The sequence below is a fragment of the Marmota monax genome, unplaced genomic scaffold (assembly GCF_021218885.2).
Source record: "Marmota monax isolate L192 unplaced genomic scaffold, Marmota_monax_Labrador192_F-V1.1 WCK01_AAM20220418_F8-fsc00014, whole genome shotgun sequence".
Taxonomy (NCBI): domain Eukaryota; kingdom Metazoa; phylum Chordata; class Mammalia; order Rodentia; family Sciuridae; genus Marmota; species Marmota monax.
The window spans coordinates 30,860,920-30,886,579 of NW_026695222.1; the positions used below are offsets into that span (position 1 = coordinate 30,860,920).

At 56.2% G+C, this 25,660-nt stretch overlaps 1 protein-coding gene across 3 annotated transcripts in view; it reads left to right on the forward strand.

Annotated features, from left to right (window-relative positions):
* The window catches only part of Nfatc2 (nuclear factor of activated T cells 2), a 115,827-nt gene that overhangs the window by 73,591 nt on the left and 16,576 nt on the right, over positions 1-25,660 (forward strand). For all 3 annotated transcript variants that reach the window (XM_046433359.2, XM_046433358.2, XM_046433360.2), the window contains exons 7-9: positions 6,104-6,159; positions 6,554-6,680; positions 8,535-9,224. In XM_046433359.2, the coding sequence (XP_046289315.1) occupies positions 6,104-6,159; positions 6,554-6,680; positions 8,535-9,224 (873 nt within the window). The remainder of the gene's footprint in view (positions 1-6,103; positions 6,160-6,553; positions 6,681-8,534; positions 9,225-25,660) is intronic.

Genomic DNA, 25,660 nt, shown 5'->3' on the forward strand with positions numbered 1-25,660 from the left:
GCGTTTCCGCCACCCGATGTCATTCTTAGTGCAGAAGCCGTTGTGGGATTGGCAGGTAGCAGGCTGGACTTTGAACACCCAGCAGACTTGGCCTGAAGCTTGGATTAACCACGTGCTAGCTCCTCAGGACTCAGTTTCCCACCTCTACAATGGGGAGAGTGGTGTTTTAGCAATAAAAGAATTCAAGGAAATGAAGATGCCAGGCAGTTAGTAGGTGCTCAGGCTGTGTCAGGTGCCTTCTCTGTGCCTTTGGGAGCTCAGTTTGCTCTGCGTGGGCCTGAGGGGGGATATGTTGGTTCCGATGTAGATTAGAAGGGCTCAGAGATGGGGGACTCCTGGCTTCGGAGACTCCTGGCCTCGAGGTCTGACGGAGCTGGAGGACTTGACACGTGGCCGCTGTCTCACCTCCCCCATTTGCAGATGGGGAAGCTGAGTCACACAGTGCGGTTGACAGGCTTCCTTGAGGTGACAAGAGTTCCTCAGTGCAGGGTGGGGCTCCACACCCCAGTTTCCAGGTTCCCAGAGCTACTGGCTGGCTGATGCGGGGGTCACCTGTGGATGGTGGCTGGTGCAGAGGAGCATGCTGGGGTGGGAGGAGCAGGGGCTGAAAGTGGCCTGTCTGATTTGCCTTTTTTTTACCAGATCCTGTCTGGTTTACCGTCTTGAGACTGCCCTGGTGATCCGTACACAGCATGGACTGGGGACGGAGTGTGCAGGTGGCTTTGGGAGGTGGCTCGAGTCACTGCTCCAGTTGTGGGGGACGGGGACAGGCCCCTTGTGATGGAGGTGGACAAGAGAGAGGTGCTTGGCATCAAGACCTCCAAGTCCATCTGAGTGGCATCACCATCTCAGACGTGAAATGCCCCTAAGCCGAGGGGACATGTCTGATGTCTGATGCCTGTGCTTAGAGGGAGGATCCGCTTTTCTGCTAGTTAGCCGTCATCAAGAGCAGACTGAAATGACTCCAGCCATCTTTATTTAGCTAGGTTTTGGAAAGCAGAGCCGGGACTGCGAGGCATCAGGCACGGTTTGCTAACGCGAGCTGACACTCTGATTTCCTCCCCGTGTCCCGAGCCCAGTGGCGTGCTCACCGCCCCAGGGCCGACACGTCTGCCTTCCTCCCTCTGAAACCTTGTCCGCCGTCCCGCGTGCTGTCACCAGCCCATGGGCGTCCAGGCTGACCGCTGAGGCCAGCCCTCCTGCTTCCCGTGCCCTTCCAAACCAGCACCACGGAGCTGCTGCAGGCAGAGGAGTAGCCGAGCGTCATGCCATCTACCAGCAAAGGGCTCTTGCTTGTCCGCGGGGCTCCTCCCCTGGAGCTGGTGCCAGGGCTGAGAGGTTGACGGATCCCTGCAGCCTCTCCCGAGACCCAGCCCCTCCTCCTGGGCTGCTGGCTCCGCTGCCTGCCGTGACTGAGACTTGGAAGGGCCGTTTCCACGCTGGCTGACCGTCCCTGTCGACTTGGGATGGGGGAGGTTACCCCACATCTGCTCAAGACACCAGAGCTCTTTGTTTCATCTCAGATGGGTGCAGAAGAAGCCCACGGGGTCTCTCAGTGCGGCTCATGAATGGGGGTCTGCCAGAGCCCAGCCTGGAGCAACGCCGAGAGCGGATGGTGCAGAACTACTGTGCATGGCACTGAGTCTTGCCAGGGCCGCGTGGCCGGAGAGAGTGTTGTTTCTCGTCTGCACCTGTACTCTCAACGCCTTCCTCTTCAGTTGATTAGCATAAGGGACTCTTCGAGAAGGGCCCAGCAGTTCCTCTCTGTCAGGCCTTTTACTGGAAAGGCCTATGGTCAGATGTTTCCTGAGCTCTGACTGTGGGCCATGCAGGGGGCTGCTGAGACCAGTGTGTTCATTGATTGACTTAGACACTCTGGTACAAGGCACAGGATCAAGTAGGTGTGGCCCTGCTCTTGGGGCACTGGGACTTGAAGTGAGAAGAGATGCCAACCTGTAGGTAGCTAAAATAACGTCGGAGAGTGGGAGAGAAGCAGAAGATGAGAGGTGGCTGCCAGGGGACCCCACTGAGGGAGGGAACAGACTGGGCATGAGGGTCAGGAGAAGAGCAGGGGGCAGTGGTGGTGTAGTCTGGGGCGTGGAGACGGAGCAGGCTGGCTCTGGAGGGTAGGGCAGGCCCAGTGGCTGAAGCCAGGCTGGGTGTGGGGCGGCGTCCCCATCCCAGCAGAGGTGAGCAGCTCAAGTCCTCTTCTCTCGAGTCCTCTCAGTCTGGAGACCCCTCAAGGGCAGGTAGGCCAGCAGGGTCCTCCGTGGCCCCACAACCTGCTGAACAGGAGCAGCTTCCTGTGCTAGTGTCCACATCTGGCCTCCACGCAGCCTGGGCCCCACAGGGTCCTGGAGACGAGCAGGTGAGCAGGTGGCGCAGTCTGCACAGTGAGCTCGGCACCAAATGAGAAAATGCAGACGAAGCTGCCCACAGTCCCCCGTGCTCCTGCATCCATGGTGGCTGCCCACAGTTCCCCGTGCACCTGCATCCGTGGTGGCTGCCCACAGTCCCCCGTGCTCCTGCATCCGTGGTGGCTGCCCACAGTCCCCCGTGCTCCTGCATCCGTGGTGGCCCAGGCCTGAGCATCGGCCTGTGGCATGTCACCCAGTCGGCTCTGGCATGAGGGGCGTGTTTCCAGGTCAGAGAGTGGCTCTCCTTACTCTACGGGCTGCCCGGCATCCTGACACCTCATGGGCTTGGTGGCCCTTCCTACTTGCAGGTGGCTGTCGTGAACTCATCAGGCCCCTGTCAGCGAAGACTTTCTGTGGCCACTTGATATATTTGTAAGGAAGAATGTGAGGCATGGAAACAAACCAGAGCACGTGGGTCAGGAGGGCCACCAACTCTCTTCTCCTAGAGGGGACCCACGGGACACGCCTGGTTCTAAAGTAACGGTGTCACAGACCACGGCAGGGCCTTGGGGGGGGTGTCCCTTGCTGTGTGCAGCTGCGCACTGTTCGGTTCCGACTCCAGACTCCTGGAGCTCAGCGGTGCCAGCTTCACCATTTTTGCCTATGAAGAAACTCAGACCCAAGAGGTGTGCACCCTAAGGGCCACACAGGCCGTACATGGTGACAGGAGGACTTGACCTGGACACAGTGGCTTCGGGCTGAGTATTTATTTTGCTTCTGGTGTGTGAGCCTAGGGTGGGCCTGCCCTGGATGTGTGCACCAGCAGGCGTGGGGGGTGGGACGCAGCGGGAAGTTGGCCTTGGGACCTTCTGTAAACTACCCAGTTCCCTCAGTGACAGTCCCTTGAGCTGTGTCTTCCTCGCTGTGTAAATCTAAATGGAGAAGGAGGCTGGTGTCAGCTGTCACTTCCTGCTGGGGACCTGTGGAGCACTGAGCTCTGGCCTGTGTGCTCATGCAAGGCACGGCCAGGGGGGTCGCGCCTCTGAGCTTCTGACCCTAAAGGTGCAAAAGAAAGAAGTTAGCCCCCAGCCTCCAGGTACCCCCACATCTCTCATGCCTGTGACCCCTCGCGCTCTCTTAACGTCAAGTTAATGGTGTAAAAGACCCATTTTTGAAAGCAAAGAAAGTCGAGCGCCTGACAGGACAGATGCTGCATCTTTGCAGGTTCCTTCCTGGGGACAGAGGTGCTGGAAGGTGCAGCCAGAGGACGTTTATCGGGCTCTGGTTCAAGGATGCTCGTTCATTTCAGTAGTAGCACGTGGTGGAAAGTATGCGAAAGAACTATGAAGAAGTCAGTGTAGGAATAACCTGGTGCCACCGGTCATAATTGTCACCCTCACCAACATGCCAGGCATCTTGCCGAATCCTCATGAGGACCCTATGAGGCCTAGGGATGTGAGATCCTCGCAGTTTGGATTAAAGGCAGAGAGAGGTCTAGCGTCTTGTCCCAGGTCACACAGCTAGTTGGAGGAATCAGGTTTCTGAAGCCGACTCCGTCTGTTCCAAAGTTGAGAGAGCCCAGGAATAAAGAGGACTGAGGTGACGTGGAGGGGAGTTGTCCTGGCTGCAGGGGGAGGCTCAGGGTTACAGTCAGCATGTGGCAGAGAACACTGGGGTGGCAGGGACTCCTCCTGCACCCTGGGGCCTGCTTTTCCCCTCTCAGACCTGCTGGGCCAGGGGAGGCCTCAGGGTGTGGTGGCCCCTCCCTTGCCATGGGGTGTCCTGGGGCAGTGCTGGGCCGGGCTCTCCTCGGGCTGAGCTCCTGTGGAGGGGTCAGGGGCCCTGCTTCCCTCCCGGGCAGGAGCTCTTGAAGACCAGCCTCCCCCACCAGGGAACCGCACTCCATGTAGAACCAGCCAAGTTCTGGTGGCGGCAGAGCTCAGCCTGGCTGGCAAGCGCTGGGGCGAGGGTCACGAGCAGATATCGACCTTACTGCTTCCTCTGTGAACGTCTGACCTGACCTCTGGCTCAGGGCTCGCTTTGCGGTCAGTGTGTGAGGACACTCTTTTGGAAGGGGACCCATCTGAGTCGCTGCACTCCTGGTGGTCACCTCTCTCGAGAGGGGTCACGCGGCTCTGTTGGGTGGCCTTTGACCCGTCTTTGACACGGAAGCGAGGATTGAGATCTTTGCTCATGGAAGGACCAAGCCCTGAGGACCTCTGTTCAGCCGCCTTGATGTCCACCTGTCCCTTTGAGCAGTGTCTGGTGTTGGGACTTCCTCTTGGCCCCCTCAGCAGCCTATGGAGCTGCTGACTCTCTGGGATATTCAATCACAAAGTATTTCCCTGCAGCGTGGTGCAGAGACTGCGTGGCGAGACCTTGTCCATCCTGCAGGGACCCCGTGCCGTAGTTAGATGGGCACGTTCCTTTGCTGATGCCGGGGATGGGACCCAGGACCTCTGCAGGCTCAGCTTGGCTCCTGGCTCCTCCTCTTTGGATTTCTCAGGGACTTCATCTGACATCCCAAGGCCGCAGACCTGGTTGTCACAAAGGTCTCCAGCTTGTCCACTGCTTGTTCTTTGCAAGATCTTCCAGGTTGCGCCTACCTTCCTAGCAACCTCTTTATTAATTGTGGTGGGGTGTGTCCATTCCGGTAGGTTCCAACAATGCTTGCAGCCCAGATTTCTCGGGGTGAGCTTTAGAGCTGAGACCACGTGGGTCCAGGTCTGAACTGTCACGGAAGAGGCTATCGGCCATGCTCAAGGAAGGGACGGGGGTTCTGTGGTCAGATGTCAGGGTGGGCCACCCACGCAGCCCATCTTGGGGTTCCTCTGCAGGTGAGCCTGGGGGAGTCCTGTAGTCAAGAAACCCATTTGACTTTGACTCAGCGTTTTCCAAATACCTATTAGCTTGTAGAAGTTTCCCCTTCTCGTAAAACCCTTTCATATCCTTCAGAGTCAATGTTCCACAAACACCCTGGAAACGCCCGTGGAAATGATTTGTTTCAGCTGAAAACTGCCCAGTGGCCAATGTAGGTGGTCAGCGAGAGAAGCCTGTGATCTGCAAACGCAGAGTTGTGTTTGGCCCAACTTTTTGGCCCCAAACTGGGGAACCAGTGCTCGGCTCCTGGGAAGGAGAATTTACTGTTGAGCAAAACCTCCTCAGTTGGTGTCGTGACTCACATTGTGAGATCTGGGATCTCTGTTGCCGGAAAGGTGTGGGGTGGGCTCCTGCGTCTCCACGCACCCTGGTGACTCAGGAGCGAGGACCCCGTTGAGGTCACTGGGTTCCCTCCTAGGCCAGAACGTCTAAGTCACCTGGTTCTCAGACAATGGAGAAGGCACATCTGGGACGGTCAGGGATCCATAATGAGGCCCCTGGGACACTCTTGGCATTTGCAGGACCTTTGGAAATAGCCTTTGGTTGAACAAAGCATGTCATCAAGTATGATACATAACAATACTTTTTTTTTTTTATTTAAAGAAAGAGAAGTAACTTTCGGATACAGAGGAAAAGTTAAGGATGTAGAATTCTGAGCAATGTCTAATTTTTTCCTGTTTTCTGTGGTCAACACGCCTTGCACTTGGAAAAGAGTCATCCTTGTAGGGAGGTGTACACATAGGCACGTGTGCACATAGCACACCTTACTGAAAAACTCGTCCCAAGGTGACCCTGGGGGGGTGGGTTTGGGCCTGAGCCTTGGTTTCTGGCAGTTTCTTCAGAGTCTGTTGCTCTCTGCTTTCCAGATGGGCAGCAGGTCTGGGAGATGGAAGCCTCCGTGGATAAAGACAAGAGCCAGCCCGTAAGCCTGGGGTGCGGACTTCAGGTGGCAGGGGGTCCGAGCCCCCGCCCTGCTTCCTGTCTCTGTTCTGTTTCCTTGTCCCCTCCCTCCCTCCTTCCTCCACCGCGTCTCCCACTGCGGTGGATCTGACAGGCACTCAGTAAGTACATGTCGAACCTGCGTGAGTTCAGTCTTTATGGGGGCCAGGTCCCCTGGTTTGAGCTGTGGGGTCTTAATAGACGCCAGTGCAGCCTCTTCCTTGGCCACGGCTGAAAGGCTCAGTTCCCCTTCAATCGGATTTCACCTGTCAGTGCAGGGTGCCCTGCCTTTAGGTGGGCTGGCTGAATGCCCCTGGGGTCTTGGTGGGAGTGCGGACCCTGCTGCAGTTGAGTCCATGATGACCCCTTCCTTCCAGAACATGCTTTTTGTCGAGATCCCTGAGTATCGGAACAAGCACATCCGCACCTCCGTGAAGGTGAACTTCTACGTCATCAATGGGAAAAGAAAACGAAGCCAACCTCAGCACTTCACCTACCACCCAGGTGAGGAGCTCCCCCGACTCCTGTTCTGGTGAAGGGAGGCAGCACAGTCTTGAAGCATGGGACTCGGGACTCCTATGGTCTGCCTCCAGCTGCGCTACCTGGGGCCAGGGACTCAACCTCTCTGAGGCTCAGCTTTCTCATTTGTCAGATGGCAACGTCCTCATAAGAATTATGAAAATCAAATGCACATCAAACACTTGGTGCAGTGCATGATAAGCTGATGTCAATGATATCAGCTGCTATTATTTTCCTTTGGGTGAGGGAGGGAGAAGGCCGTGAGGAGATGGGTATGGGGGGGTTGATAAGCAGATGACTGCTGTCACTGTCTTGGATGTGACCGTTCTAAAGGTCAGAAGTGGGCATGCCCTAAAGCTGCAGACCCTCGGTGGATGTGCAGTGGGTAGGCTCCTGGCGGCCAGTGGTGCTCCTGGGTGGATAACCAGGCCCCGAGCTCTCAACTCCAGATGCACATGTTCCCAAGAAAGGTGATGACTGCCATTTGTCATTCATTCATTCATTTGTCCCCAAAGTATTTGAGCATGGGGACTGTAGACATGACACAGGAGTGGGACAGATGAAATCCTGCCAACCTGAACTGACCCTGGGTGGGGCTGCTAATAGAGAAGGCTGATGTTATTGGCACATTGGGTGGGCCCTGGGCTTCAGCTCAACCATTCCTTTCGATGTAGAGGGTGTCAGTTACCTTTTGTGGGGTGTCTCATTTGAGGCCACGAGGTGTCCCTGGGCCCGGCCTCCCTGGGCCTGGCCTCCGTGCTTACTCTTTTGGCTGAGCAGGGTTGAATGAGCCCTCTGGCCCCTGGCTGGGCCAGGGACCCAGATGCTGGCCTTCAGATGGCCTCTTGAGAAGTGACTTTGGCGGTTGAGTTGGCCCTGCTGTCCCACTCACCCCCTCCTCTAACCCTGGTGCTCGGGAGGCCACCTCAGACCTGTCCTGCCACTAGTTCCTTTACTCCAGTGACAGGAAAAGTGGTTCCTGCACTTGGGGCCCCGGGGAGCTTTAGTAAAGGTGTTGGGGAAGGACGTTGCTGGTGACTTGTGCCAGGCAGCGGTGACTCTGTGGGTAGCGGTGGTCATCGTGGCACTAATGGCAAGGTAGCAGCGGCAAGGGCAGACTCCTCGCACCTTCTGCAGGCCAGTCGCTGGGCTCCGTGCCGGGTGCCCAGGTCTCAGTCTCCCACCAGCCCCACTGAGCAGTTGGGATTGCTTCCACCAGGAACAGGCGGGGAAACTGAGGCCTGGTCTTGCTCCCCAAAGCACTACAGAAGGGAAGAGGGTGAGGGCTGCTCTCTGGTCATGCCCTCCTCTGGGCAATATCTGAGTGTCCATTAAGAACAGCTGCTTTTGGGGGTCTGGAGACCCAGCACTGGACACAAAAGACAGAAGCCTTCCCCAGGACAAGCTGGCGTTCTGGAGGAGGGTGGTCAGATGATCAGGCACATAAGACAGGGACAGTACAGCAGATGGTGACATGTGGTAAGAAGGAAGAGCGGGACAGGAGCTGCTGCCAGGGTCAGGAAGGGAGGGAAGGTTCAGGCTTCAAATGACGTCTTGAGAAATGGTGCTACTTCTCAAGAAGCTGGGCTGTGACTGCCCCAGGCCTGAGTCGCACCTACCAGCCACCTTTCCAGTTTGGAAAGACCTGCCACCTGAGATCATTGCACCATGAAGTTTCCACCTTGAGAGAACTGATTGCTCAGGGAGCCTTTCGCCCCGGGGTGGTAAGTGGCAGAGCCCAGCCCTGGGATCCACCGCTGGGACTGCCTGTCGCCAGCCTCTGTCCCCTTGTCCTCGGGACACATCCGCAGCTGAAGCGCGTGCTTTCTCTCCTTGCAGTCCCAGCCATCAAGACGGAGCCCACTGATGAGTATGACCCTTCTCTGATCTGCAGCCCCGCCCCCGGGGGCCTGGGGAGCCAGTCTTATTACCCACAGCACCCCATGGTGGCCGAGTCCCCCTCCTGCCTCGTGGCCACCATGGCTCCCTGCCAGCAGTTCCGCTCAGGGCTCTCGTCCCCTGATGCCCGCTACCAACAGCAGAACCCAGCGGCCGTCCTCTACCAGCGGAGCAAGAGCCTGAGCCCCAGCCTGCTGAGCTACCAGCAGCCGACCCTCATGGCCGCACCCCTGTCCCTCGCGGACGCCCACCGCTCCGTGCTGGTGCATGCCGGCTCCCCGGGGCAGAGCTCGGCCCTGCTCCACCCCTCCCCGGCCAGCCAGCAGGCGCCCCCAGTGATCCACTACTCGCCCGCCAACCAGCCGCTGCGCTGCGGGAGCCACCAGGAGTTCCAGCACATCATGTACTGCGAGAACTTCCCGCCAGGCGCTGCCCGGCCCGGCCCGCCTCCCGTCAGTCAAGGGCAGAGGCTGAGCCCTGGCTCCTACCCCACCGTCATCCAGCAGCAGAATGCCACAAGCCAAAGAGCCGCCAAAAACGGACCCCCGGTCAGTGACCAAAAGGAAGTATTACCTGCGGGAGTGACCATTAAACAGGAGCAGAACTTGGACCAGGCCTACTTGGACGATGGTAAGAAGCGCTGCTTCCCCATTGCCGGTCGGGAAGGGCCCGGGCAGCTGCCCCAGAAGCCCACTGGGGGGCCCAGGTGTGAACGCTTGGGGCCTCTGTGTCCGCGCTTAATGAAGGGGCTTGTAGAAGATGACCTGTGAGGCCACGTAAGGATCATGTCCCCGCAGGCGCTGGGGTGGTGACGGCTTTAGATGCCCCCTCCAGCCACCCCAGTAGAGAAAGCCAACAAGAGCAGTTCTGGTCACAGGAGTGTCCCTTAAGGTCATGAACTGGGTCCCTTTAACTGCTCTCACCCTCTTTCCAATTGCCAGATTTAGATTAAGGACAGGAAAAACAGAAAGGAAAGAAAGCTAACCTCCTTTTGTTCCTATAGAGAGAAATCCCACTTTCTAGCTGGTCTTTGTGCGTGTCGGGGGAGGGGTGGAGAAGGCAGGAGCGGCCATTGAAAGGGGCTCTCAGAAGGCAGCCTGATGGGCAGGCTGCGGGCAGCCCTGCGCCATGTGTCGGGGGAACAGAGGCGCATTGATAGCGGGCGGCAGTGGCTTCCGTGGTGGAGTGGCGGCCGGTGGGTGCCTGGGCTGAGGCGGAGATGCAAGGAGGCTTTGTGTGGGTCTGAAGGTGCCCGAGGTTGTTGGCAGGAGGCCAGGCCAGAGGCGCATCTGGTTGGGCCAGCTGTGATGTGACATTGGTCTGGCTCTCAGGAAGGAGAGGCCAGTCTTGTTGGTGGGACTCACCTCAGATCAGCAAGGTGGGGCCGGGGACAAAGATGGGGCAGGCAGAGCAGCCTTCCTTGGGGGGGGACTTCCGGGGGGGTGGAAGAAGATCGGTGGTGGGCAGTTCCCAACAGGAGAGGAGACCCTGGCTGGCTGGCTGCCCCCCGCCCTTCCAGCTCCAAAGTGCATGTCACTGTTGGAAGAGCCCTTACCCAAAATGTGTGGGACCAGGGGTGTTTCAGGTTTTGGAATATTTGCCTAAGACCTTACCTGAATCCAAAAATCTGAAATCTAGAATAACTTAAAATTTCTGAGCATCATGTCATCAAAAAGTTTTGGGTTTCATAGCTTTTTGAATTTTCAGATTAATGGTTATTTAACCCGAGCTTCAGAACCTCACTTGTTTAGGGAAATTAACTCTCAGGGACCTAGCTAGGGCGTAGGAAGCGAGGCAGAGAGCTTCAGAACAGTGCCCATGGGGAGAAGGACCAGGTGTGAAATTTCAGACTCTCCGGTGTTGACTCAGGAACTGTTGACTCCTTTACACGGTCCTGATGAGCCAGGTTAGCTGGGGGGTTCTGTGACTTCTAGTAATTTCTATTAAAACTATCCACCAAAAAACGTCCTCCGGTCTCATCAAAGCAAAGGCCCCTGGGCCGCCTACCACAGGGTCGCACTGCCCTGCGAGCTTCACAAGCTGCCCCGCCGCCAGGCTGCTGTGTTAATAATGGGTTTTCTGAGCCTGGGTAGTCAGGTGCAGCGGGCCGTAGGGACACCGTGCTCCCTCTGAGTGGGAACCGTGTGCACAACCCATCCCTGGGCCGGCTGCATCCCAAGAGCTGAGATCAAGTCTCGGTGCTTCCTCTAACGGGGGTGGCCAGTGTGGAGAAGGAAGTGGACGGATGCCCCTGGGAGTGGGCAGGATGCCCCGGGGACAGGTCTGTGACTGGGCCTCCCCATCTGCGCCTAGGGGACTGTGTTGGAGGCGAGGTGCTTTATGACTAGATGAGTGGCTGCGCAGGGCAGGGGCTGGCCCAGCGACGGTGGGCTCTGGTCTCCAGGGTGAGAAATGTGCTGGCCGCTTTCCCACTGCGCCTCTCCCACATTGAAGAGGAACGGTGAGCACTTCTGTTAGGGACCTGCCGTGTCCAGAGGCCATCAGGATGCCTCAGTAGGTTGGGAGCCACGGATGGTTTGCACACATCATAGAGGAAGCCACCGAGCGTGGAGACCTAGGGCCTCCCAGGGCACCCTCTGGACAGGGCAGCTTGCAGCGTGGGGCAGGCGTTGCGGGGCAGGAATCCATGGCTTTTGAAAGGTGGGCGGGGAACCTGAATTGAAGGTTTGTTTTTTTTTTTTTTAGAGAGACAGAATTTTTTTAATGTTGATTTTTTAGTTTTCAGTGGACACAACATCTTTCTTTTGTTTGTATGTGGTGCTGAGGATCGCACCCAGCGCCCCGCGCATGCCAGGCGAGCGCGCTACCGCTTGAGCCACATCCCCAGCCCCAAAAGCAAGGTTTTGAAAAGTGCATTCACTATGGGGCTTCTTGTCCTCTCAGTGGGGAGTAGAAAGCCTTCTCCAGGCTGGCCACAGGGCAGAGGGGGGTGCTGGGCGGTGCGTGCACCCCTGACCTGAACCCCCGGCTCTGCCCGGCCTGGCCTCATGTGCCCAGTGACGAGCCAGGTCGTGGCCACTGGAAAGATGCAGGTGCAGCCTCCCGATCGACCAGGCGGCCTCCTGGCTGGGCATCCAGCGCACATTCCCAGATGTCCCTCTGCGAGGACGTGGGAGTCAGACTTCTCGGTCTGCTGTTCTGTGTTTACTTCTGACAAGTAGACGGGTCACGTCTCCGTCTGGCTGGGGCAGGTCCCAGGCCTCGGCTCCCTCCCCATCCCTTTCCTGTGTGGGTGCAGGGTTCTCTCACGAGAGGCATCTGGCGCATGAGCCCAGGCCGCGTGGCGGCACAGCGTGCTCCAGGGTGGGGGCTTCTCGGATTTCCCTTAGGATTCTGCCAAAGTTGGCTTTCCCCAAACCTGGGTGAGAGCCTGGCTTCCGTGTGCCGGGGGCCCGGGAGGGGTCTGCAGCTGGAGGAGGAAGGGGGCAGGCAGGCAGCAGAGAACAGGAGGCCTCCGGCCCTACACAGATGCACACGCTGAGCTGGAGGTTGGCCTGGCCTCTCCCCTGGGGTCTAGGAGCCCCCAGCATTTGGCGCTCTCTCCCCACGCCTGGCCCGTGCCCCAGAGGGCCTCATGGGGCATCCTCCCGCCTGCTCACGGCCTCTTCCCAGCCGGCCTCCCTGCACACAGAAGCTGTGTCTAGGACGCTCTGTTCTTCCTTGCAGCCCAGGACTCTGCTTCTGCTGCCCCCCCCCCCCAAAAGCCCGCGATGCTTGCAAAACACTCTTGAAATAGCGAAGCGGGTGCAGGACCCACCACCCACCCCGCACAGCCCCTTCCTCACGGATCGGTGGAAGCAGAGAACGTGCTCACTCCCACCTGTCTTCTCCCTGTTTTTGTCTCCTTCTGTGACATCTCCTGTCCCAAAGCCCCTGACATACCTGGGGAGCACCCACAGCTCCTCAAAGTAGCTGGACCTGTGAGTCCTGCCCTTCCCCCTCCTGCTCTCCTCCCCAGCCCTCCCCAGCCTTAACCCTTCCTCCTTCCCTCTGTCCTTGGCCCTTGACCTGTCTGTCCCTGCCTCGATGTCCACCGCCAACTCCTCTCCTCACCTATAAGTACTAGCCAGCTACCGCTCTATGCCAGGCACCCCCTGGACCTCAGGGGCACACTGGTGGACAAATCAAGCGGCGTCCTTGTTCTCGTGGGCGTGTTTTTTGATAGGGTGGACATTAGTATATAAGGTGATAAATGAGGGACCTTCAGACAGCAGTGGAGGCTCTGAGGGAGACCCAGCAGGTCAGGAGCTGGGGGGCAGCTGGCTGGGGGTCCCTGCAGAGCAGCTGAGCCGAAGGAGCAGGGAGATGGAGCAAGGGCATCAGGGAGGGAAGGAGCCACGGTGGTAGAGGCCACAGAGTTGGAGGCCACTCTGGTGACCACTGAAAGATGGGGATAGTAGGGGGGCAGGAGAGCAGGCACCTGGTGCTCCCGGGCCCACAGGGGCTCAGTCCTCTCCCCGTCTGTGGGGTTCTGTTCTTCAGTCTCATTTACTCGAGGTCAAGCTCGGCCCACAACGTCCAATGGAAAATACATGGTTCATACGATTTCTTAAAATAACGAGTAAGTTTGAAGTGACTCGTACTAGGGTGTGTCGTCACAGCGCTGTGCTCGTTGCTGGCCGTCCTTGTGAGCCTCCCGCTGCGCCTGATGTGCAGTTGGGCTCGACCACAGGTGCGAGGGTGCGGGGAGCCCCTGGTACACTGGGGGCCCTGTGCTCGCGTGTCCCCAGGCCGAGGGGGCTACTGCTCTGCGTTCGAGACAAACCGGCCCTGGAAGGCAAGTCCCAGAGCAGGAAGGTGATGTCCTGTGCAGACGAGGGCCGTGTGTCCTCCACACACCTGGAGCTGCCCAGCGGGCCGTTGGATGGCCCTCTTGCCACTTCCCTACAGTGGAGGGGACAGCTGTGCATTTTAACGCCCCCTCCCAGGTGAGCGGGAGACGCTGGGGAAAGTGCCCCAGACGTGACTCCCCGGGTGCCGTTGACTCCTCTGCTGAACTGGGCCTTCTGAGGTCACCAGGCCACCTCACCACCAACTCTACCACAGGCTTTGGGGTCATGGGTGCAGCCCAGCAGCCTCGAGACACAGCGTAGACTAGAGGACTGAGGGGGAGGCCTGCGGTCTCCGCTCAGGAGATCCTTGACCCCGTTCTAGAAACCTCTGGAGAAAGGATGTGGTCTGCTACTATCTGGGGCCGGTGGCCGGCGAGGGCAGCACGTGCCGCGTGTGCAAGTGTGAGAGCTTTCGCTTGTGGAGGAGGCACATAGGTCACCGCTCGTGGTCGACTCTGTTCTTCAGGACTTCGTAGAAGTCCTTGGAAATCGTGTGCCCAGATACATGGATTGAATGAACTTGAATATTTTGCTCTGTATTTAAATATCTAAATAACGAACATCCAGAAACCGGCAGTCTACTCTGCATAGGTCACGAGTGGGCCACGCGACATTGTGCCTGCATCATGGCAGAATGTGGTTAGTGCCCCAGAAACTCACGTGTCCCTCTGTCCCCTCCACGAGGCGCCCACTCTCCTGCCTTCTAACCACAGAGGTTCATTTTGTTTCGCAAACAAAAGCCACACAGTGGGTCTCTTCTGTGTCTGCCTCCTGGGCTGTGAGTGTCCCTGTCCCTGGGTGCAGGGGAGGTTCTTTCCTTCTCCTCTGGAGGATGATGCCGTGGAAGGGTCTCCCACGGTCTCTCCCTCCCCGACCCTGATAAACGGGGAGAAGCCCCAGAGGAAGAGGTGGCGAGCGCTCAGTAAAGCGCTGTGCATGTGTCCAAGCCGGGAGAGTGTGGCCGGGAGCGGAGCCCCCAGTTCTGCAGAGTGCTCGTCCCGCTTGTTCCCCCGAGTGGCTGGGGTGGAGCAGAGCCTTCCCACTCTTCGAGAACGTGTCTCTTCACCAGGGGTCTGAGCACTGGACCCCAGGCGGGATGTCTGGGTGTCCCCTGCTGACCCTGGCCTGCCAGCCCTTGAGCCACCTTCGCCTCTGGCTGCAGAAGAGAACTGCTGCTCGGGCTTGTCCGCTTCCAGAGTTCAGAACTTGGAGCCACCGTCACGATCGGTGGCCTCAGTGGCCGCGGGAGCCCTGAACAGTAAGCAGGGTGATGGCAGCAGCCCCGCCGCCGTCAGGTTCCCGTGACGTCTTTTACAGTCTTGCGTTTTGTGGGCCCAGCTTGGCTGTGGAGAGCTCCGGATAAACAGGGAGAAGCCCCAGAGGAAGAGGCGATGGTTCTCGGCGGCAGAGAAGCCGGTAGATGTTTTGTTCGCCTCGGGGAGAAAACAGTCCCAAGCTGGCTTGGTGCAGGAAGGCTGGGCCCCGGGGAGCAGCTCTCTCCACCTGTGGCAGGACCTCGGCACTCCTGGAGAGCCAGGCCGGCCACCTGCTCGTGGAGGCCTCCATGGTGGAGGTGGCCGTGGGCTGCCAGGTGGCTCAGCCCCGCGGCAGGGTGCACGGCCTGGTGGCCTGGCCCTGGGCGACTCTTTCCCGTTCGCTGGCACCCTCATCTCCCCCTCGCCGCCTTCCCCGTGCTCAGTGCTCGCTCAGCACGTCTCCGTCAGACCTTTGGCTCTGCCACTGATGCCGTGACCTTGGGCAAGTCACCGGTAACCTTGTGCCTCCATTTTCCCATCTGCAATGTGGAGGGCATCCCAGTCCTGCCCCCGGGGGTGTGCCAGGGAGGAGATCAGGTAGTGCTCCGCACTGGCACAAAGGGAATCCTGGATGGACGTTAGCCGCTGATTTTGTTGGCTGTGAGCTTAATCGCCTTGACTTCTTGTAAAACATGGCTCAAAAAATTTAAATATATCTTAAGGGAGAAAATACGGGCTGCTGTCGTCTCTGGTGAGGGGATGCCCCACGCTCAGGCCCTGTCTGGAGGTGGGGCGGTGGGTGTGGCAGCAATCCCACCCAAGCAGGGAGAGACTCGGGGAGTGTGAGGGCTCCCATAGGTGAGTGCCTGCCATGGCGCCCTGGTGGAGCGCAGATCGGTGGCAGAGGGGCCCCGGGCGTCCTGTGCGAAGGCCCTTTACCCAAGCCTGGCAGTGCCAGTGCGTGAGAAACAGGCGAGAATGAGAGAGGCGCACCCTCCAGAGGGCAGGAAGCGGGAAGGAACCGGGGGATGAAAAGCGCTTTATAACTGGCCCTGCTTTGTTCAGCAGGTCGGGGCGCTCTCTGGGCCACGCGATGCCCATGGCAAGCCTGGGACAAAGCGGCTCCTGTGTTGGGGCCTGCAGAGCCCAAGGAGGGCCTGGCGCCTCGTGGGCTCTGCTCAGGCGGGGTCTCCTGTGCTGACTGAGGGGCCAACCTGGGGTCTCTGTTCAGATGAGCACCACTCCAGGTGGCTGGCTGCCTGAGTGGCCCAGAGGGCCACTGAGGGCACCTGGGTGTCATCACACGGGGCTATGTGGCATGCCCAAAATTCCCAGAAACCACCAGCACCAAGTTTAATTCACTTACTCCCCTGTCCAGGGCACCAACCAAGTTGCAGGACCCTGCTGAGCACCATTTTTTATTTTGTTCATTCAAATATACATTAAGGGGGCCTGGGGACACAGCTCAGCTGGTAGAGGGCTTGCCTCGCATGTACAAGGCCCTGGGTTCGATCTCCAGCACCACCAAAAAAAAAAAAAAGAAAACTTCCCAGGCTTCTTTCAAATATACATTGAGAATATGTTGTGTATGTTTTGTTGGAAGAATATAAAACGATATAAAAAGATTGCAGTAGAAGTCTTATTCTCATTTCTCCCCTGTCCTCTGATTCCAGTTTTCCTCTAGCCTTCTAGAACATCATTTCTCAGCCTGGTGCCATCGCACAGGCCTGTCATTCCAGCATCCAGGGAGGCTGAGACAGGAGGATTTCAAGTTCAAGGCCAGCCTCAGCAACTTTGCAAGGACTTGTCTCAAAATGTAAAAAATAGCTGGGGGGGATAGCTGAGTGGCAAAGGACCTTGGGTTCAATCTCTAGCACCACAAAACATACAAACAAACAAACAAACAGAACCCAACCGCTTTTTCTCAACCTCTTTTAATTATCATCCTCTCCTCTTTAAGGAACCTTTTAGGTGATTATCCCTGACCACTATCCCAGTGAAATGCCAGTATTCATAAACTGGCTTTGTGTCTGTTTGTGGCTAGCTCTTTGCAGGGCCACCAAGCCCTGTAATAGGTAAGATATTTTACACCCCCCCCCATAAAAACCTAACTTTTACGCCACTGGGGGCTGCACCACTCACCTTGGGAATGCATGTTCTACGGAGTCCTGATGTAATCACGATCAGATGCAAATATATATTTTTATTTCCCACTTTCTTCCTCAAAAGGTAGCAAAATATACACACAGGAAGTGGAAACTTCCATTTTGCTTGCAGTCCCCAACAGCGGGGACAGATTGTCTTGTGTACCTGTCACACAGCCGTGGGGGCCACAGGGCCGGTCCTTATCCATTCTGCCTGTGCAGGTAGCAGGGGTAGAACTGGGCTTTGAGGAAGGGCTGGAGGTTGACTCTGCCTGAATCTTCTCACCCCATCAGGCTGCTGCTTGCTAACTTATCAGCCATAGCCTCATTACAAAGTTCCAGAGTCCAGAAAACTCAGCTCACCTTCGATGAGCTCACAGAATTGCCAAGAGTTGCTATTTGAAGATCACTAAATGTGTGCCTGGCAGGTCTGAGTCTCTCTCCTGAGAGAATAAACACCTGTGGTACCTGTCCCCAGCGATCTTTATTTCGCCCCTTGAAGCCCCCTCTGCTCCTTCTGAGGACCTCACGTTTGTAACGGGGCCACTTCACCGCCCTTTCCCAAATGCAGCGTGCTCTGCTCTGTGCACTTACATAAGAAAGTTACTTCCAGCTGCCTCCAGGCCCCAAAGTGCTCAGCCTCTTTCTGAAATTCTGCAAAGCAGATGTTTCCAAAGGAATGTGTGCCTGCGTTGGGAGGTCAAATGCCACCAAACCGCAAGAAAGTCCATTCCCAGACTCGCTGTCCTCTGAGCCCACATTCCGGAGCAGCATCTGACCCACTAAGAGCAGACGGCTCTCAACACAGAGGACCACGACAGGCAACCCAGCGTCGGCGAAGGGCCTCAGTCATCCACCCAAACCAGCACTTTTCACTATGAGTCATTTGTGCCCCATTTAGCATCCACCTCCAAACGAGGCTGCTCTCTTGCAATAACAAGTGAGTATCCCTGTGATGAGCAAGGTGCTCAGTTCAGCAAGAGTCACAGGTCGTAGCTCAGCCTTGACAAGACTTCTAAAGGCCTTCCCTGTGCTTTCACTCCTGTTAGAGAGCAGAAGACTCACCTCCCCGCTCAGTGGGCGGGTGCCAGATCCTCCCTCACTCCCTAGCGAGGCTGCAACTCAGGGCCGTTATTTTGAACATCACTGCATGCAAGACTACAGGTTGTGAGGACTTGTCACTTATCTCGGGCCACTGCCCAAAATAATCCACAATTTTTTCATATTAAAAAGAAAGTCTAGCCAGGCATGATGGTGCATGCCTGTAAGCCCAGCAGCTCAGGAGGCTGAGGCAGGAGGATTGCAAGTCAGTCAGCCTCAGCAACTCAGTGAGGTCCTAAGCAATTTAGCAAAACCCTGTCTCAAAATCAAAAATAAGAAAGGGCTGGTTGATGTGGCTCAGTGCCCCTGGATTTAATCCCTGGTACCAAAAAAGAAGAAGAAAAAAAGTAGATATAAAAGTTCCCAAATCAGTTCTAACTGTCATCTTTTTCTTCTATAGAAAAATAGAACTTGAAAGCAGCTAAGCCATTTGAAGCTAAGAATGACGTGGCCTACAGTCCATCAATTCTTATTTTGTATACTGGATATTTTCTGTACTCCCTACTTTCTCCCCCACTCGTGAATCTGTTTGGGGTAAATGGCAAAGCTTTGTTTTTCTGGGGATCGGGGACTCAAATTTAAAAAGCGCTCTCTCCTGCAGTAGCTGCGGTTTTTCTCCATTCCATAGAATTGAGATTTGGTCGCATTCTGTTCTCTCGGTGCCTTCAGATGAGGTTCTAGACTCTTCTTGCTGTGGATCTATTCAGCTTTATCGTGGGACCAATTTCCTTTTACTTTCCACCCTTGAAGAAAAAACAGCCGGGGCTCCGTTGTTGGGGAATGAGGAAACCATTCATTTGGCTTTCCCCCATCACATTTTTGACACTTCTTTAATTTTTTATTGATCAAGTTGAGACTCTTTATGGGGGATGGCGGGGCCTGTTTTGCCCATCCAGCAGGTCAAGAATCTTCCTCCAGGTGAAGTCAGAGACTCCACATGACGAGTTGGAAGGAGTCTGCTCTGGTCCTCAGCAGTGAATCCTGCCACTTTCACAGTTGGGGATGACATCTGTCTTGTCCCTCTAAACTGTTATGAAACCAGATCTCTGGCCAGGCAACCAAAGCAGAGCGTTCCCTGGTCATGTTACCACGAGCTCTAGTGCCCCAACTTGGTTTTACGACAGTGTTGTCTGTGGCAAGCAGTTTGGACCACAGTCCCAGGCATTCTGCAAACCAACAGATGGGTTCCATCTGAAGCCTGTTAGTTCCACTATCCCAGGAAAGCTGAGAGGACGCTCCCTGGCTGTGAATTTCCAAAGCTCTGGACAAAGTGGAGGTTCCGTTGCATAACCCTCCGACGTGGAGGTGCCTTTGAAATATCCTGCAGCCGGTTCTTATAGATTTCTGGAAGTTGATGGTGTCATTTGAATTCCCGATTTTATTGAATGCCTAAAAAAGAATTGACCCAAAATTGATGAAAGCACCCTCTCCACTCCCTACAGATGGATTGAGTTGTGGTCGGCTTGCGCGTTGGGGAAGGGGCGGCCGGCTGGTGTTCCATGGCTGCATTTAGCCGGCAGATATTATGTTTGGCCCACCCACACAGGATTTAAAAAAATATTTGGATTAAATGCCAACGTTTAAAAACCAGGGGTTTACACATAAAAATACAGATTTCCAGCTCCCCTTGGAAATCTAAGGATCTGCCCACCTTGGGCCCATATTCTGCATGGCAGCCACCTGTGGCCAGGCTGGTCCCGAGCAGAGCCACCTTTAGACGGAGCATAAGCTGCCCTTGTCCACAGTCCCCACCACTTCCCCTCACCTCCTGCTGGTGGATGGTCTGACACACTGTCCTGAGGTCCTCTTATTCTTGATTGGCCTCTTATTCTTGATTGGTCAAGGATTCCACCTGGACCCCTGTTACAGAAATGTCTAACACGGGGCCTGCACATGTAGGGCTTGAAAGTCTTCTTTCCTTCCTCTTCCTTGTAGCAGCAGAGTATAATTTTTAAATGGGCTTTAAAATTTTCTTGCTGTAAAGTATTTTGAATCTATATAAATAGAATGGCATAGAGTACCCTCGCGGGCCCACCCTGCAGCTGCAGCGGTTATCAACCCATGACCAATCTGATTTCTTCTCCACTTCAGCTCTCTCCCAGCTCAGGGCACAGTGGCAGTTGGAAACAAACCTAGATGTCGTATCATTTTGTCTGTAAATAATCAGTAGGTTTCTCTACAAGAAAAGCCCTCTGGAAATGTAGACCAGCATCACACCTGGGTGTCAGGAATTCTTCCTTCACATCATGAGATAGCTGATGGTCAAACAGCTTGTCTCATACATCAGAAAGTTTTTCTTCTTTGTTTTTATTATTCTACCATTTGTTTGCATCGGGAGTCAGCCGAGGCAGGAGAATGCCCTAGCGGTTAAGCCAGTCTTAAGCCAGGGGCTCCTCCTCTAGATTAAAGAGTAGAACCTCTGGAGGATGCTGTTGCTGGTGTTATTTAGCCATTTATTTGTTGAAAAGAGTGAGGTAGTTCATCCTAGAAATCTGCTGACGGTGTCCCCATGGTGACATTTAGCACGTGCCTCTGTCCGCTGCGTGTCCTGTACATCAGCAGCTGATTCCAGAGACTTGGTGGATTCAGGGTCAGCTGCTCAGGGTGACAGGTCCTGGTCACGAGGGCATGGCTCCTGGTCGCCTCCCTTTGGCGGAGTTAGTAGCTGTGGATGGTCCATGCCCAGCTCCGTGAATCCATGGGCACATTAACTGCAGAACGGTACAGTTCTTTGTGGCTTGGCCCTCCCTTCCTCTTCTGTTAGCGGGGAAGCTGCTATAAAGGGAAAGGTCCCTGCATCAACAATGGCCGAATTCACGGAGGGAGAGAAGGATGAAGGCTCGATTCTTCCCCTTCATGAACCCATTTTTAAAATAATGGGTTGGTTCATTGACAGCCCCCTGTGGTGATCAGTTAGGGCTGTTTGTGGGTTCGGGGTTCTCTGTGTGTGCGTGCATTGTGAACTCATGGGTTTAAGCATAATTGATGTTTTAAGATTTGAATGGGCTCTTTTGAATGGTCCCTTTTGTCCCTGTCATTTGGCGGATCTAGACAATTGGACTTCCTTGCCTTTCTCTCTCTGATTTAGCAATCTGCTTGGGTAGGATATTTGGAGGCTTCCGGGAGGAGGGAGCCAACTGCAGATGAAGGTCACGGCCCTGCACGTGTGAAGGGGGCGTTGAAAGCTCTCCAGTGCTGGGGCTGCAGGAGTCCTCACGTGCGGCTTGGAGCAGTCAGACTTTGCAGAACAGGAGGGTTGGGTGTTTATCAGGATCTGGAGGGGGCTGGGACTGATACCTGAGGGTGCCGGTGTCTTTTAGAGGGCAGTGGCTTCCTTTCTCCCGTAACAGTTCAGTCCTATGCCCTCTTGGCTCCTGTGCTGGGGTGTGGTGCCAGGAACCAGGTTGTCTCTTATTGTGCCACCGTTCCTAAAGTGGTGTCTGCCCAGGGGTTCTTGGATAGAATTTTAAAAATTTTAGTGCATTAAAGTTACACATGATGGTGGGATGCATTTCAGCCAGAGTCTTGTCACATGACCACACCAGGCCACAAAGGAGGCTGGGAAATGTAGTTTTAATTTATTTCTTGTTTTCGGCAGGGTCGGGGATGGAACCCAGGGCTTCACACAGGCTAGGCAAGTGCTCTGCCCCCCAGCTGCCCCCCAGCCCCTAGCTTTGGTACCCACATGACCCTGTCATGTGAATAGTAAAGTGTTCCCGTGGAGGACAGGGAGGACGGATCTGGGGTCTCTGGGGAAGCATGCTCCCGTGGGAGAGAGCTCGGGAGGCCGGGCCTTCTGGGTTCTTTGACATCCGGTGACTCCTTCATCTGCCCCCGCAGTCTGTCTTCCGCACGCCTCCCGTGTGCCAAGTTGAAGCCGTAGACCCAGGGCCCACAGAGGGGCCTGAAGCGGAGTCCTGCCTTGGTGACCCACCTGCTGGTCGGGGAAATAAACAGCTACGTAAATACACATGATTACGTTAGGCGGCGACCAGATGTAAGACAGAATGAGGGGAGAAGACTGAAATGTTCAGTTATTCCCCCAATTTAGGGAGTGCGGTCCCTCAGGGAAGTCCAGGGACCTCAGGGCATTTTCTTAAGATCTTTTGGCCTGAAACAAGTTTTTCAACCTCGGCATTTTGACATCTGGGTTGGGATCGCTCCGTTGTCGGGGGCCGTCCTGTCACCGTAGGGTTTAGCAGCAGCCTGCTCTCCTCTCTGGCCGGAGGAGGCTCACGGGCCTGGATTTATTCTGGAAGGGAAGGCAGCTGCTGGCCAGGGGCTGCAGCTTGGCTGTGTGTTGGCAGGTGGCAAGTCCAGGAAGTCACACAGCACATCGACGTCCCCACACTTCACAAGCACCTGAGGAGGCTGGGACCTTTTAGCCCCTCTGTCTCCCGGAGGCGAGGCAGGCTGAGGAGGGAGGGTGGATGTGTCTGAGGCCACAAAGCCCGGGACATGAGCCCGGGGCACAGAGGATGAGCGGCTGGAGGAGGGGTGTGTGTGTGTGTGTTTGTGAGAGAGAGAGAAAGTGACCTTGTGAATGGGGCGGACCATCGGAAGGGCTGGCTAGTTTTCACGCCCGCCCTGATGAGCATCCGGGAGGTTGGCTTTCGCTCCACTTGCTGGCTGACCGCCCCCCTGGGCACTTCCACACGGGCACCCTGCAGGAATCGGTCTCCTCCAGGCTGCAGTGAACGGGTCCGTCCCCACCCCGCTGTGCTGGGCTCATCTTCCGCATCTGTGTGGCTGCCTAAGGGGTGGGCTGGAGCCCTGGGCACATTATGTGATGTCTGCGACCTCAGTTATGCCCTCTGTGAAGTGGGCCTAGCAGCAGCACTGGGGTTTAAAATGGATGATGGACAGACATGAGCACGATGGGCCAGCTGCCGCCTTCCTGCTGCTCTTCCCCCGTGTCAGGGCTCTGGAAGTGTCTTAGTCCCTGCATCTGGGACTCACCAGCCCTCCTCCAATACCTGATTCCTGTTCCCACACAGCCTCTTCCAGAGACGGGAGCCCTCTCCTCCCCCCCCCCCCCCACCGCCGCTTCAGTGGACTGGCAGAGCCAGGGGACCCGGGAAGCACCCGTCAGCCAGACAGGCCAGGGCCAGACCCGGGGAGTCCTGGCTGGGGACCCACCTGGCCCCGTGTTCTGCCTGGGCCATCTCAGGGTCAGATGCCTCGGCCTCTCTGTGACGCCCCAAACCCCCGCTCTGTTCTTCTCCTTCAAGGTTGCAGCATTGGTAAGAAAGGAGGAGACGGTGAACCCAGGTCACGTTGGGCCATCAGATGAAACTTAACTGTGAGGCAGGGGTCCAGCGAGGCCCTGGGGTCAGAGTTAAGACCACAGCTTGGCCAGCTGCTGGCCGCGTGACCTGCTCAAGTCCCTCAGGGCCTTGGTGGACGGAGATACGGAATGGGTCGGCTGGAAACACCTCCCGCCTGACACGTGGTTGTGAGCCACGAGTGGTGCTCCGTGTGGATTTCTGAGAGGGGGCCCGGCCCAGTAAGTGCCAGCTGCCACCATGGCCACCATTTGCCAATACTGCCTCCAGCCAGGTACATCGGCAGGTGTTGGGTGACTGGGGCAAGGTCTCTGCCCCATGGATCTCACAATCTAATGGGGAAGAAAAATAAATGTGACAAAGAAATGTATTTCAAGTGCTGAGAGAGAACCGGGGCTGGGAGAGAGACCGGGGCAGGTCACCAGGAGAGGCTCTCGGACAGGTGCATCCCGGCCCCACCTGTGCTAGGCAGGCCCCTTCTCTGAGGGACGAGCCATTACAGGGACCACCTGCCAGGTCTTGTGGCAGTCAGGGAGAGGGCCACCATCTCCTCTTGACGTCCTCATCTCCAGGCCCCTCCCCTTTCCTTTCCTTCCTCCTGCCTCTGCCCCCCACTTCTTTTCTATTCCTCTCTACATTCTTTCTTTTTTGGGGGGAAGTAGGGGGCACCAGGGATTCAACTGGGGGTCACCTGACCACTGAGCCACCTCCCCAGCCCTATCTTGTATTTTATTTAGAAACAAGGTCTCATTGAGTTGCTTAGTGCCTTGCTCTTGCTGAGGCTGGCTTTGAACTCATGATCCTCCTATCTCAGCCTCCCCAGCCGCTGGGGTTATTACAAGTGTGTGTCATGGAGCTTTTATGGAACCCTGCTCTGGGTCCCAGGAGGCCCAGATGCTGACCGCATGAAGCATCTTTTTGGGCTCTCTGTCCACCCTGCCCACTTTCTCCCCTTGCCATCTCATGCTGTCCCTGGAACTCTGTGCCCTGCGTCCTGACTGCAGTCCCACACTGTCCAACACGTCCTCCGTCCTTGAGTGTTCTGGGATTCGCTGGCTGTGTCGGGGCCAGGTCAGACCCTGCCCTGTTGCCTGGCCACTGCCTCATGGGCCACATCTCCCATCCTGTCCAGGGCCGGGTCAGCACGGCCTCTGAATACATCTTCTTCTCTCCCACCAGAGAGAATCGCTCCCCTGAATTTTGTGGCCCCTCTTCCTCTATAGTTTGACCGCACGATGGTTTCCCCTAAACAATACACTTGGTTTTGCAGCCTTGAGAGGTCTATGCAAACGAGGCCTCCTGTGGTAGCCGCTGTGGCTTCTGCTTCCATCTCAAAGTCACCACTTTGTTGCTGTAGCTGACATCTTTTCCTTTTCTCAGGTGTGTAGTATTTCAGGGCAACCCTTGTTCATCAGGTCTGCTGATGGGTCCAGGTGGTTCCTCTTTGCTGTCAGAGCCAGGGATGTCTGGGACACTTTCTCTGCCACCTGGCACATGCACATGGAGAAGTCTCTGTGGGGGAAACTGGCCAGTGGGGCTGCTTGGTCGTGGGGCTGCTTGGTCATGGGGCTGGGTCATCTGCAGCCTTAGCAGACAGCACAGGACAGTCTTGGAAGCAGCTGGGCTGATTTTCGCTCCTGTCAGAGAGCTTGGCTCTACACTGTTGCAATGTTGGTCACCTGTCTACACTGTTGCAATGTTGGTTGCCTATTTAGATACTTTTTTGTTTAATTGGTGGGCCTGAAAGAGTGTCTTTTGAGGAAGAGAAGTTTTTAATGTAGTTTAATTGATTTTCTGAAGGTCGGGGCTTTCTGAGGGTGGCCGCACTGGTGTCACCCGGAGCTTGTTGGAAACTTGATTTCTTAGGACCCACCGGACCCACTAAACTGACCCTGGGGTGGGCGACCGGAAGACTCTGTGTTCCTTAGAGGTCCCCCCCTCCCCCCGTATCATTCCTAAAGGGACTCTCAGGCTGCTCCCACACGGGCGGGCTTTCCTTACACACCTCAGCGTGAGATCTGCTTGGAACAGGCTGCTGCATTGGGCACGAGGGGGGTTCTGATGTCATGGTTCTCTGTAGGGATGACTGGTTGCCCCCGACCATCCATGAGACGTCGGTCCGTCCTGTCCCCACCAGCAGCTTCCCCATGTCCAGGTGTCCTCTTCCTGGGTGCTCAGCTCGGTTCCATGGGTCTGTGTCCAGCAAGTAACACGCCTTCTGTTCTTCAGGTGGACAAATAATAGTGTGTCTATTTAAGGGGCGCGGGGCCTACTGTCCTGGTCGCCAGAGCTTGAAGACACGCAGACGTGCTAGGGGGCACCCCTGCTGCCTTCCGACCTTCTCGGGGTACTGTGGTCTTCTGGGCAGGCAGAATCACGCTGGATTCTAGATGACTTTAGGTCATTGAGTCCCCAGCATGACGAGGG